The following is a 12,977-nucleotide window of genomic DNA, read 5'->3' on the forward strand; positions in this document are numbered from 1 at the left end:
CCAGTCAAATTGCTGGTAAATGGCTGTCTTCCAATCACTGGAGAGAAACTTAAGAGATGTCGTCTCGCGCACGCTGATGTCTGATAGCTTAACTGCAGCTACTGTGGTTCGACGTCGAGCCAAAGATGTGTTGCATATGGTTGGAGACATGCGAGCGGAACAGCTGCATGTCTCTCGGTTAAGCTGTCCTATTTGAGGTTTCCTTCTTGTGCATTTCATTTCGACTGGAAAAGCAACAATTCGAAATTTGGTTATTCTATCGCATTTATTTTTTATGACGTCCCAAACGTTTAATTGCTCAGTGGGTGACAATTACGAGCTGATCTTCCGCTGGGCAAAATCCGAACCTCAAAACTCCCACACTTGAATTAGCAGCAAAAACACTTAATTTTACTACTCAGTAACATTTAAGAGCCCAGCAATCTGTGTATAAATGTGTGTGAGTTTGTGGCGTAAACCACTCTGAGTGGTCAGAATGACTAGATAACTTCAGCCTAAAATGTGTCATGTGCATTTTACACCTATCCAATAACATTTGGCTGAGCTCTGTGCAGAAATACAGCCAGTGTTTCAAATGCAAGCAAATCTGTTTTATATCAGTCGCAAAATATTACCACTTTCCGAGGTGAATCAGAGATGTGCTATTTTAGGTTCAACTTTCCCCCTGAGTTGTGTGTCAACCCTTCGTCCTCCGTTTACAGTATGCGTGTGAGAAATAATCATCTTCACCCTCCTCCAGCCTCATTCCCAGCTGAACTCTGGGTTAATGTATACAACCTGGGAACAAACTCAGCCTCTCTGGAAGCAGCAGCCACAAGGAAACCCAGATTCCAGATCCTGTGCAAAATATACACACTTCTGGAATCATAAATAAGTCAGTTATGATGAGAAATAGTGAACTGAAAAAGCAAGAGACAGAATTAAGACTCGGGGGCGTGAGGGGGGAAAGAAAATTAAGGACAGATGGAAATATATGAGCTACGGTAGAAAGTAAAGAGAAAGCAGGCCCAATTTGTGATGCCTAAAATGCTCATAGAAATTAAATTGGTGATTTTAATTATTTTTAGTGCCAATGACTTAGGTTTTTATTTATAGCTGTAATATGAATATCATATATTAATAATAACAAATGTAACTTTGTTTTCTTTTAAGTTTTCTTGTATAAATTATATTGGTGATGTTCAAGCATGTATGTGAGGATAACTTAAGAAGAAAAGAGAGACATGCTGCCATCCATCTTTCGAAGAACAACGTTTTCAACATCTGAAATAATGATTTGCAATCACATGGAGATCTCATTCTCCTGCTTCTGATATATTTTACTCTACTTTGCCTTCAGGAGATATTTAAAAAGTTACAAGAGTTTCCCCGAGAAATGGCTGTTAAAATATATTTTAACAAAATATATTGCTGTAACCACCAGCCACCCTCCCGACCCCACTAAGGGACAAGGGTGCAAGAAAATGGATGGATGGATGGATGGATGGATGGATGGATGGATGGATGGATGGATGGATGGATGGATGGATGGATGGATGGATGGATGGATGGATGGATGGATGGATGGATGGATGGATGGATGGATGGATGGATGGATGGATGGATGGATGGATGGATATTGCTGTAACCTTTTGTTGAGGTTACGGCAGTATGCCCTTTCGTGTCCATCTTGGAAAATAATGTTTTTACCAGATGCAAAGGGCTACACTTTAGAAAGCAGTCTTAGAAGAATAAAATGATGAATATCTGCAATGAAGATCCTGTCTATTGTGTGACAAATTAACTAGCCACTGGTGTTAAGTTGCTGAAAGCTTTCTAACACTGCCTCTGCCACGGCCTTGTTGAACTGCCCTGACATACACATACAGTAATAGGCACCATTGTTGCTGTGGGCATGTTCAAAGGTCTCAGGCCCCGTTTTATGATCCCAGTTCTCATTAAAATGGTGCTGGGAGAGTGATGAGTCCATCCAGGAGCTTTTACCCCACACAGAAACACAATCTGCACAATGAGACCATCTGGATTGCCTACACCTCCAACAATATTCCCTCGCTATGAAAGTCTGCTTCGTTTAATTTCTTCCAAACTCTGCAAAAGATACAAGATAAACGACCTTTGACCTAACGTTACCTCATCACTACCTCCTGAGTTTATATCCAAAGATGCTATCTGCCCAAATAAATCCAGGTGTGCTCACAAAAGTCCCATCCTGCAGCTGGTTTTAACATTCCCGATCGTTTTTGGCTTTTTGGAGGCCAAAGAATATACTGGGAACGTATTTCTGATGCCCCACACCCAAAGTGGAAATCTTATCCCATTTAGTTAGAGCCTGCTAGCAAACTTCATATGTTAAATATATTCAAGGAACAAGATTATTTTTCCTTTTTAAAACAGAAGCTGATAAGACTTTTTAAATTTCAGACTGAATGCAGACAGGAGAGGACCAGTTTGACCTCGGCGAGCTGTCGGCCACCTGCTGGTGTTAAAGAGTTTGCCTGCTCCTCTATTAAAAAGCTGTTCACCTTGTCACCTGCCACTTGGGCTAATTAAAGAAAACACCATAATAGTTTCCACATTTAGGTCTGCGTCTGCTCAGCACTGCCACATGAGCCCCTGTACCTCCTGCATCCAATGCCACTCTACCTCACCCAGAAAATATGTCAACCCTCAAATAATTCGAGGCGCCTATTAATAATTAAAGATCTGTAGTGCATTGTGCTGAGAAACAAATTAAGGACAAAACAAATCAATGCAAATATATATTATAAGTGCATGACAAGAGAAACAGGAATAGAAAAATTGCCTTTTCAACGTTTCAAAGGGTCTTTGCCAAGTTAAAAGCTCCAGAAACAGCAGGAATAATTTTGCGGCAGTTGTCTTAAATCAATCCAAGGCTGAGATGTTGAGTTATAGCCCTGTGGTTTTCACGCACCATGTGACGCTTTTGATGCTCCCTCTGGTCAATTGGAAACAATCGGTGCTTGGAAAATTAAGAGCGTCAGACAAATCGCTGTTGTTTGAAAGGCAGCAGATCAGATGTTCGCATAAATCACATTTTTACTTTGATGCAAAGAGTATATACGGTGACTGATGCCTCATTTTGGATGGCGAATGTAAATATTTGTCTAGCTGCAGTTCATTAAACTCAATCTCATGGCACTGATTAAACTAACTCTTTACTTACATTGCACATTTGGAAGCAGCATCCATTTCCCCATCAAATCGTTTGCCTGTAACAGTATGTTTGCACTCTTTTTTTACAATATTCTCTTTTTCAGTGAATCTGTCAATGTCACTTCAGATGCTTGAATTTGCTCCTGCTGTTCCTGTGTATCCAGGTCTTAATACACTTAAAATATTTTGCATCCTTAAGAAATGTCTTTATGTGTGATGTATACAGCTGTGGCTAAAAGTCTTCATATGCTCAGGAAATTTGGGGCTATAATTGAATTGTTTTTCCAGGTGACATGATAACGTGAGAAAGATCTTCTTTGTTTGTCAAAAAACCCTTTAAATTCAATGACGATATTATTTAATCCACACTTGGTTACACATGGCGATGATTACAAAAACAAGTTCAAACATAAACTGTACACCTCCGCTTGAAGCTGATGACATTTTCTGAAGTTGTCCAATTGCCACACCCGGCTGTGTCCAAGCTGTTGATCTGAGGGGAAGCTGAAGAATGTGGAAGTAGACCTCCTTCATTATTTTATCCAACCATAAGCAACATACCAATCCAACTGTCTGAAAAAAGTCCCCATAGCATGATTCCACCACCCCCATGCTTGATAGTTGGTATAGTTTTCCGAGTGGCTCCTCCAGACTTGTTATTATTGTGGCTAAGAGTTTCCTCTGTCTGTAAGACTTCAGTTTAGCTTGAAGGTGTTGATTTTGGAGCAGGTGATTCTTTCTTGACCCAGACCCTTTCAGACCATGGAAACCTGAAACTCGCTTCACTGTGAACTGAGAGACTGGTGTTTCTAAACATCTTAGCCTCTCATTTCCTCTGGTAAAATTGTTAAAACTGGAAGAATTAGATGACCCTTCAGAACAATGATCAAAGACACATCAAAACTGGTTCAGGAATGGATAAAGCAGGTTAACACCAAGTTTCTAGAATGGCCTGACCTCAATCCCATAGTCCACGGGTCTGCTAGTGCAGTCCAGTCCTCAAGGACCGATGTCCTTCTACAACTTTTAGTAAACTCCCTGGTCCAACACACCTCAAAGAAATAGATGAATTACATCCTCTGAGTTCTTCAGAGTCCTGCTGATGACCTAATTATTTCATTCAGGTGTGTTGAGCAGAGACGCATTTATCCAATATTTGGCTGATGGTTGGTGCATGACACCAACCATTGAGGACTGCAGTTGCAGACAGTTTGTAATCTATCCATGAACCTTGAGTCTCCGTTAGATAACCAGTCAATTTAAATGAGCTCTCTACCAAGACGAGTAGTTAAATATGCAGCCAGAATGACGCTCAAAGCTTCCCAATAGCTTCCAAATGCCATAGTTTAGTTCAACCGGAGAAATATAACCAAATATTAGAGGAGGTGAATGTATAAATAGTACATGTGAACTTTCTAACTGCTGTGGATGCAGCAACATTCATCTTTCCATGTTTATGTTGGCGTTGTGCATAAAAACAAATTCTGGTTTCCATGTCCTGGCATCACAATAAGGAGTTGGGAAAACTAATTCCTTGCTACTTCCTGAGATCTCCGACTTTCCTGGGAAAGACAATGACATAAACATAAACATGTCCCTCGAATAGCTGTTGCTCAATAGCTGGCTCTATTTGAAGAGACCATTTGCACTTGCAGCCAAAAAGAGGCTGCCAGCAGTTTGATTTTTAAATATGAACATATGGATACAAAATCATTTAAAAGGAAAAAAAAAAAAAAAAAAACACCATATTATGTGTTTTTACCAACTCAACATAATATCCGGCTTATTATGACTTAAATTCATTCTGACAGCTTGTATGATGTTTGGCAACTAACAATCGTAACCAGCAATGTTTACTTTGAGTCAGATCTACAAATACAGGATGATTTTTTTCTTTTTCATACAGTTCCATGTTGTTGTTCTTTCAAGTTCTGCATCATTTGCATGCTGGTGCATGGCACACAATCTTTTTCTCATCTAAGAGTTCCTGAAGTCCTTCTGGGCCTCCATGGACTGCTGAATGGCCGGCCTGTGTCCAGCTGTTTATTTTTTCGAAAGGAAGAATGTCGGCCCTGCTGTTAAACACTGCGGTTTCACAAAGCTAACTTTAATAAGGATGCTGATGAGAGACAGGGAGAGAAGTGTCTAAGTGGGATTTCTGGGCAAGTGGGTGATGTGCATCATTTAAATAAAATTGGTTTTCAAGAGAGGACTCACACACACAGGTGCAAATAAGCTCACCTGAAGGAGGTTCCACTGACGTATTTGAGTAAAAACCTGAGTTTTAATGTGATTTTTTTTTTTTTTTTAAATTAACATGTACAACATGAAACAACAAGTTCTTTATTATGGGAAGATTTGATGTTTGATTTGACAGAGAATAAGCAAAGGTTTGACCATTTCTCCAAAATGTAGTGTCATTCTTTACACCAAGAGATTTATGATAGTGTCAGAAATTCATACCAGCCAACTAATGCTGCACAACGTAATGCATCCCAATCAACATCACAATATCAATATTTACAATATTTGCAACGCCACAACCATAAACAACTGCTTCGATAGGATATTATATTCCAGTTATACATGAAAATAATATATCTGGAATATCAGATGAACTTTGCCTGACCTAATTTATACATGTCCACTATGTCACAAAGCCAGTGTGATGTAAAAATAGATTTCTTAAAACTGTTTGATGCCACAATCTGACTGAGAGTATTACTTTCATCTTTGGTGCCCGGTGTCAGCATGGGAAAAAAAAACAAAAAACCTGTCCACTTGGCACACAGATGTCCAAGTGGACAGGCACAGATAATGAAATTTACGTCTCACAGGCTTTGAGGTCAAGTGGACAGAAGAGCAATGCTGAGAGGAATGAATTAGCCTAAAAATATATATATAAAAATGTGCATCTTCTCATCAGCCTGAAGAGTTTTTTAAGGGCTTTTCATGGATTTTCAGGAAGAGTGAGTGCTCAAACCACCGTTGAAAATCTTTGTTGTCACATCTTAATAACAACCTCATGTTTTACATTACAGAACAACATAAAATACGGGCAGGCTGTGTTTTCAGAGTGCTGCTCTCTTCCGAGTCATTTGAACACAGACAACAGCAGCATGTGTCAGGAAACTTAAAGTCATTGTTGCTGCTCAAGCTACCCGAGAATAGTAATCAGCTGCTAATTACCATTTTACTTCTTCAATAAAACAAATCCAGTTACTTCACTAAATATTTTTTTTTTTCTAAATTTATTAGTTACTTTAATAATTACTTTTCTTAGCTACATTTTAAAACCATAATGCAAAGAGAGGAGAGTTGCTGTCGTTATTATCATTACATTGTGTAATATTATTTTGACTGAGAATAAGCAATTGATGGATTTACAGTAAACCTGTTAAACTCTATACAGAAGAATGCAGTTATTTATCCAGAAATGCCTCTTTAATCCAAATCCAAAGCCCAAACTGAGACCTCAGAAAAGTGGCCTCATGCTAAAAAATTCCAGCTATCCCAGAGTGTGTGTTCACCTTTCCTGTGACAAAATGAACTGAGCACACATAAGCCTCCCACAATCCTCACAATAAGAAGAAGATATCATGAGGAGTCAGTCACTTCTATATTCCCTTCGTAGCGTAATGAAAGAAGATGTGCGGACATATAAATTGAGGGGCGGGTGTAACCTGAGAAGACGAGGTTCAAACAACAGCTGTGAATCTCAGCTGCCAAGATTCAACGCAGAGCCAACAGATGACCGTCTGCCAATCAAGTCGCAACAAATTAATCGGTGACACTGTCAAACCATTAGGTAAAATAATTCTTAAATAAGGAGAAACTAAATGTTTGAACCCTATTCTCCAACCGGGGCTTATACGTTGACTTTTTGCAGCAGCAGGGTAGAGAGCAGCTTGCCTTTTAAAGATTGTATATTTAACTCCTCAGTTTGAAATCCCCATCCCCCCTGCAGCATAAAGCAATAAAGCCACCTGGATTTTGCGCCACAGGATACCCTCTTCATAACCGACCTCATACATCATGAATGCGCAGCCGGTCGCTTTTCGAAGCCTTCGCTAAACATGCGCCTGCGGACATCAAAACAAACGCACAGGTAAAATTCTCACACACAGAGCTGGGTGTGTTGCTCCGGTCTGGCGCTCTGAACTTGCCGCGGGCCTTCGTGAAACGAATCCAAAACGTGGCCACTTAGGGAGACAAATTTCCTGCTGTTATTGTTTTAGAGTGGCCATTAATGGTCCTTATTAATGGTTCCTATATGTGCTGTGTATTCTTCCTGTGGCCAGAGGTTGTAGGCCTGTAGGTAGCAGAAAGCTTCCTGTCTGATTTACAACGGCTTTAAAAACAAAATGTTGCCGTGGGGGATGTCGGTCAAATCGTACAGATTCATCTCTCCCCCCCAAAGAAGTGACTATTTCCTTTCTTTTCAGGTGGGAATCCGGGACACGGAGAACTTGAAATAAATCTTAAAATATTTATAAGAAACATCTTCCATCACAATTACAGCCGACAGGTTTTTGATGTACCATCCCTGTATATTAAGAGACTAATGTTCTTCTTTGACAAACCTACAAAACTCGATCAGATTAGACACAACTAGTAAGATATTCCAGTATCTCGTAGAAGTATAGCTGCCTTTATATTTTTCAAACTTGGTCTCTACCAGAATAGCACATGGAGATACTAAAAACCTGCTTAATGTTCTTACAAAATGTTCTTTTTGTGAATATCAAACTTGAAGTCCTGCAACAGAATCTAAATTGAACTCCGGTCTGCGCCATTCACGTGAGTTCGACACTTTCACCTAAAACTCAAAACGTTTGCAGCCTCTGACAAGTTTTCTTCAAGTATTCTCCTGCATTAGCCTCCGTTCATCTTCCCATTAACTCTGACTAGCTTCACTGTCCCTTCAAGAGAAACGCGTCCCCACATGTATGGTGTGTTCAGGGTGATGGGCAGAGTTAGTTATTTCCACCACACACAACCTTTTTGTTTTCAACAATAGCCGTAATCTGGAGTGCAAAACTAATATTTTATAAGGCAGTTGAACACAATTGCCTGCCACATTTCTAATCTTTTTACTTGTAAAGAACTAAACTGCCATCTTTTTTCTATCTGATTTACAATTATGCACTAGTGTGTATTGGTCTACACTTCTGAAATGGGAGCATGTCCCCTTCAGTGTCCAAATGACCCCATATCTGATTGAAAGTGATCTGATTGCACAACAGCAGGCCTGACCTCTTAACCTTACATGCACCACCAAAGACTGATGCACAGCACACACTTAACAAGCTCAGCCCCCTAACCATTTAAAGATGGGCTCTAAAGATCATGTAATTGCTTGTTTTGTGTGACCAACTGTCCAAACAGACACAAAAGGCAAACCAAGGTGAAGGTCCTCACTATGAGGAGGCTGTAAAAGGAGGATCCTTTACTTTGTAGCTTCCTCCCGGTCTGGAATCAGCCTCCTTGTTAAACAGCTTCTAAACGCAAGCTGGAGAAACATGACAATACACCCTGTTCTACACAGGACACAAACAGCCTCCACATGGCTCTAATTACTGCAGGCACCAGAGAGGTGTTCAAGTGCAAGTAATGAGGGTTTGTATGGCAGGCAAGCTGTGCGTAGTGTGTGCGAGCCAGTCGAGAGAGAGCGGCTGGGTGCTAACTGCAAACACCTGAAGCTTGTAAGCAGAGTTGTTCTCAGTGACAGTTTGCCTGAGACTTAACAGCTGCTGGCCATCTTGTATCTCGGAGCATAAAAGTGTCACAAAGTGAAGACGCGAGGGGTGAAAAGGTTCCTCGGATGAAAGCGGTGGATCTCACGATGCCGTCTCCCCGTTTTTCTTAGCCAAGACGTTTAACCTTATGAGCGAATTTTTCTTAACAAGTGCAAAAAGTGCCTCTCAGAGTCATCCTCGAAAGAGCTTAATACCTCGTCGTCCCAGAATCAGCTGCAGAAATGCTGCCCCCTGTTGGTGTGAGGCTTGTCATGCACGGTTGAAAGCCGAGCACCCTGATGTGACGGACATAACTCCACTGGCAGAAATGCCTCTCATGATGTGTGGCAGCGCGGCTCTCGCTCACACAGACGGGCAGAAATACCTCGGCCTGTGATACCGGAGGTGGAAGAGCTCGAGTTTCAGATGCTGGGAGCTGGTGCTAAAGGGAGAGGAGGGTTTCTTCTTACAGAGGCGCGTTGGGAGGCTTCTGTCGGCCCCCTCAAAGGCCGAGGGTCCAGAACTCTGATGTGCGCCACTCAGGCACCCCACATGCCTCCGTGATATGAACCGTAAACTTTCTCACAAGCATGCAGATGGGATGCAGACATGTAAGCCAAGGCACATCCAAATACCTGCATATTATTGAGTAACTGATGTATCATGCGCGCGCACACACACACGCACACACAAGAGTATGCAGAGTGTCACTTTTTTTTTCTATGGTAACAAATGCTTTTTGTGTAGAGATTGTAACAAGAATGTATTGGGCAATCTAACTGCAAAGGCAAAAAACAAAAACGTTCACAAGGAGACCCTCACATCAAAGCCGAAACAAACAACACGGTCCTTTGTTTTACTAAAGACAAAAAGAAACCACATCGCCAGACCAGCAACTGAGAGGAAAGAACTTTAAATAGACTCATGAATAGTTGAAATAGGAGACTGGATTTCAATGCAAAAATCATTTGATTCGTCAACAGTTCATGAAAACATTAAGATGCAGTCAAGCAAACAAATTGATATTATGTAGTAACTGGCTCTGAATTAAAGGGGCAACATAAGGTCAACCTAATCATAAAACGTTCTATGACAGCTCAGAATGTATTTAAGTAAAAAGTAAAGTAAAGTATTAGGTAAAAAGCACAGCACTGTAAACATTTTTACATGTTGTGACCTTGCAACCACAAACTTCACATTGCTTTTATTAGGATTTTATGTGATAGACCTACACAAAGGGATGCATTTAACAACTAACAAATATCTAAAACGTGTGACGTGTTATAGAAAACGGATTAAATTCAGTTATGAAAATTATTGTTTAAAGTTAGCCTCAACCATAAAGTGGACATGTGGTGTTTGGGAGATACAGTACATAATACTAAGGCATGTGAGTGGCAGAATCATGCTGTGGGGAATTTTTAAGGAGTTAGATTTTTTAAAAAGATTTTACAAAAACTCTTTAACCTCCTTCCCCTTCACAATAATGCATCACTTTGATGGTGCCTCATATGAAATCACAATTAAATACGAAGACGTTTTTGTTTGTAAAAGAAAAAAAACAGTTAAAATGTTGACAACAAGATGAAAATGCATATTTCGGAGTTTATTCGTTTTAGAAATAACCTTTCAACTGTAAATACTGCTGCAGAATTGAATATGATTAATCCAGCTAAGTTTGCTAAACCTCCAGAGAAAATGTTTTTAAAAAATCTACACAAAGAAAGCCGGATTGTCTGAATGTCAGCTTCAATAAAACACACATTCTCACACAACCACGCACACACAGACACACATCCTGTTGCAAGAAGGCAAAGGATTTGGCCTATACGGCTTCCCCTTCCATAGGTCAAGTAAAATATGTAAACTATCAAATACACAGTTGGTCCGCAGGTCACTCAAACAGGAGCTCGGACCTCACCCGTATGTGTGGGCACCTCTCAGCACGTACATCACACCAAACCAGCAACTTAACCCCAAATAAGAGAGATAGCATCTTTCTTCAAACCACAGGCATTACAGGGAACTGTGTGTGTGTGTAACATGATGTGGAACACACGCCATTCCCCACCGGGGAAACTATCACAAACCCCCTGTAATAAACACCACAAGTCCAGCAGAGCCTGTCCTGGCACACAACTGCCCCGTTTACCAAGGCTAACGTCAGCCCCCCCAACGGACACAGGAGGGATCAGGCTGGACGTCCCAAATGTCCAAAAGTCATGTTCTGAGAGAAATCATTCAGACTTCACAAATCCTCCAGTTTAGGAGCAGATAAACTATTTGCACAGCATGCTTTGTGTGTTTTCAGCATGTTTTGTGTGTTTTGGTAATGGCAGATATTAAAGAAAAAAAAAAAAAAAAAACAGATACAGGTACCTGGAGGACAGGAGCACTCTTGGCCAACATCCCTAGCGGTCCGCATTTTCGGCATCAGAGCTGACACTTTCTGAAAACACACAAAACAGAGTAAGAAATAGAATATTTCTAACAATGAAACTTCTATTTGCATGGCCATGGGATGGGTTATAATGTTGCAAACTCCCCGTCTCTCATATACAGTCCTGATCTAGTTTAAATGAAATGAAGACATGGGTTAATGTCTACTACAACTGGTCATACAGGGATTTCCTTGTGGATACCAATTTCTGGTTTTCTTTGAGGTCTGACTTGAAGATTCAAATTTTGTTTGTTTTATTTTTAAGAGGAAAGAGTATGTGCTATGTGAGTTCTGATAGAAATAGCAATTTTAAATCAATCACAAAACAAGGAATTACAGGATCACACCTGTAAAAACCTCATGTCTCTAAATCTTGTCCTTCTTTAAACTCGTAAAAATGCCATAGTATGTGTTGCTGTGTTTAAAAAACAAAAAAGTTGGAAGTTATTAGTTTGATGATTTGATAGACAGAGGGGGAAAGATCCAGTGTTTCTGTATTGACGATCATCAGAGCCGATCAAGATAAGATTGACGTATTCCCACATATGGCTGATTGATTGGTCCATCTATAATTTATTGGGGAGTCTAGCAGTAGACTATGTTCTCCTCCAATCCCTAATGGCACAGACCAGGAGATATTCCCAACCACCACATATTTCTTTATCAAAAATAATCGATTTTTGATCATGTACCTCCTCCACAAGCGTTCCCACTGTGGCGCTGAGCTCTGAAACGAGAGTCCCATCCTCGTATTTGAAGGACCTCTGCGGAGCCTGGAGGATGGACGCCTTGTCCATCTCCATGTGCAGCCGGTTCTCCAGCCGGTGGGTCCTGAAGCTCATCAGAAGACACACGGTGACTGAGCTCAGAGACATGAGCAGGCAGAGAGCGACGGGAAAGCCAGGCAGCCACCGCTGGACTCCGGACTTGGAGGTACACTGACACACCGGCTTGCTTTCCCCGTTAGACCCGCTGCTGGCTTTCTCCATGCTTCAAAACTCCCAAACGGTGACCAGAACCAAACCGAAATTCCTTCCTTTTGTTGATGCAGTCCTGTCAACAAGTTGCAATAAAGTTCGGTGAAGTAAGTAAGCAGCGCTCCTTGCTCAGTTAACAACACCAGACAGCAGCACAGTGGGCTCAGGCTTCAAAGCGCAATCCTAAATTTGTCCTGGAGTAAGAGGAAGCAGCAGTGCGCGCAGGGTTTGAACCACGGACAGATGGGAGCAACGCGGAGACCAACCAGAAAAGACTCACATCGGAGCTTTATGCGGGGATACGATTGGATCAGATGTTTTCCTTTCTAAAAGTTGCGCGATGAACTGGTGTGGCTACGCCGCCCTGCCTGACCACGTGGGAGGCTGCAGATTGACAACTGGGTGTGAGAATGACCCGGAGAACAAACGGAGCCCACTTAGGACGTACAGCTCATTATGCGCCGACTCTCCCGAGACTGGTTTACTAATCAATCTCTCAATTTAAGGAAGAATTAAACCTTTTGAATTTACTTATTTACGGTTGTTGATAGAGGTCAGTACCAAGCTTACAATATTCAGTAAAGGTCGAACCTGCTTACAGAAGAGTAAAATGTTTTGGTAGAAAACCTTACACAATTTTCCAAAATC

General features: G+C 41.1%; 1 protein-coding gene across 1 annotated transcript in view; it reads right to left on the reverse strand.

Annotated features, from left to right (window-relative positions):
- The window catches only part of LOC103471248 (uncharacterized), a 146,361-nt gene extending 133,531 nt beyond the window's left edge, over positions 1-12,830 (reverse strand). Inside the window, exons 1-2 of the mRNA XM_008420111.3 lie at positions 12,045-12,830; positions 11,292-11,361 (exon numbers count right to left, since the gene is read on the reverse strand). Coding sequence (XP_008418333.1) covers positions 11,292-11,361; positions 12,045-12,341 — 367 coding nt within the window. The 5' untranslated portion in view covers positions 12,342-12,830. The remainder of the gene's footprint in view (positions 1-11,291; positions 11,362-12,044) is intronic.
- Between the last annotated feature and the right edge of the window lie 147 nt (positions 12,831-12,977).

This window comes from Poecilia reticulata, chromosome 10, assembly GCF_904066995.2.
Source record: "Poecilia reticulata chromosome 10, P_reticulata-male-v2, whole genome shotgun sequence".
Lineage (NCBI taxonomy): Eukaryota > Metazoa > Chordata > Actinopteri > Cyprinodontiformes > Poeciliidae > Poecilia > Poecilia reticulata.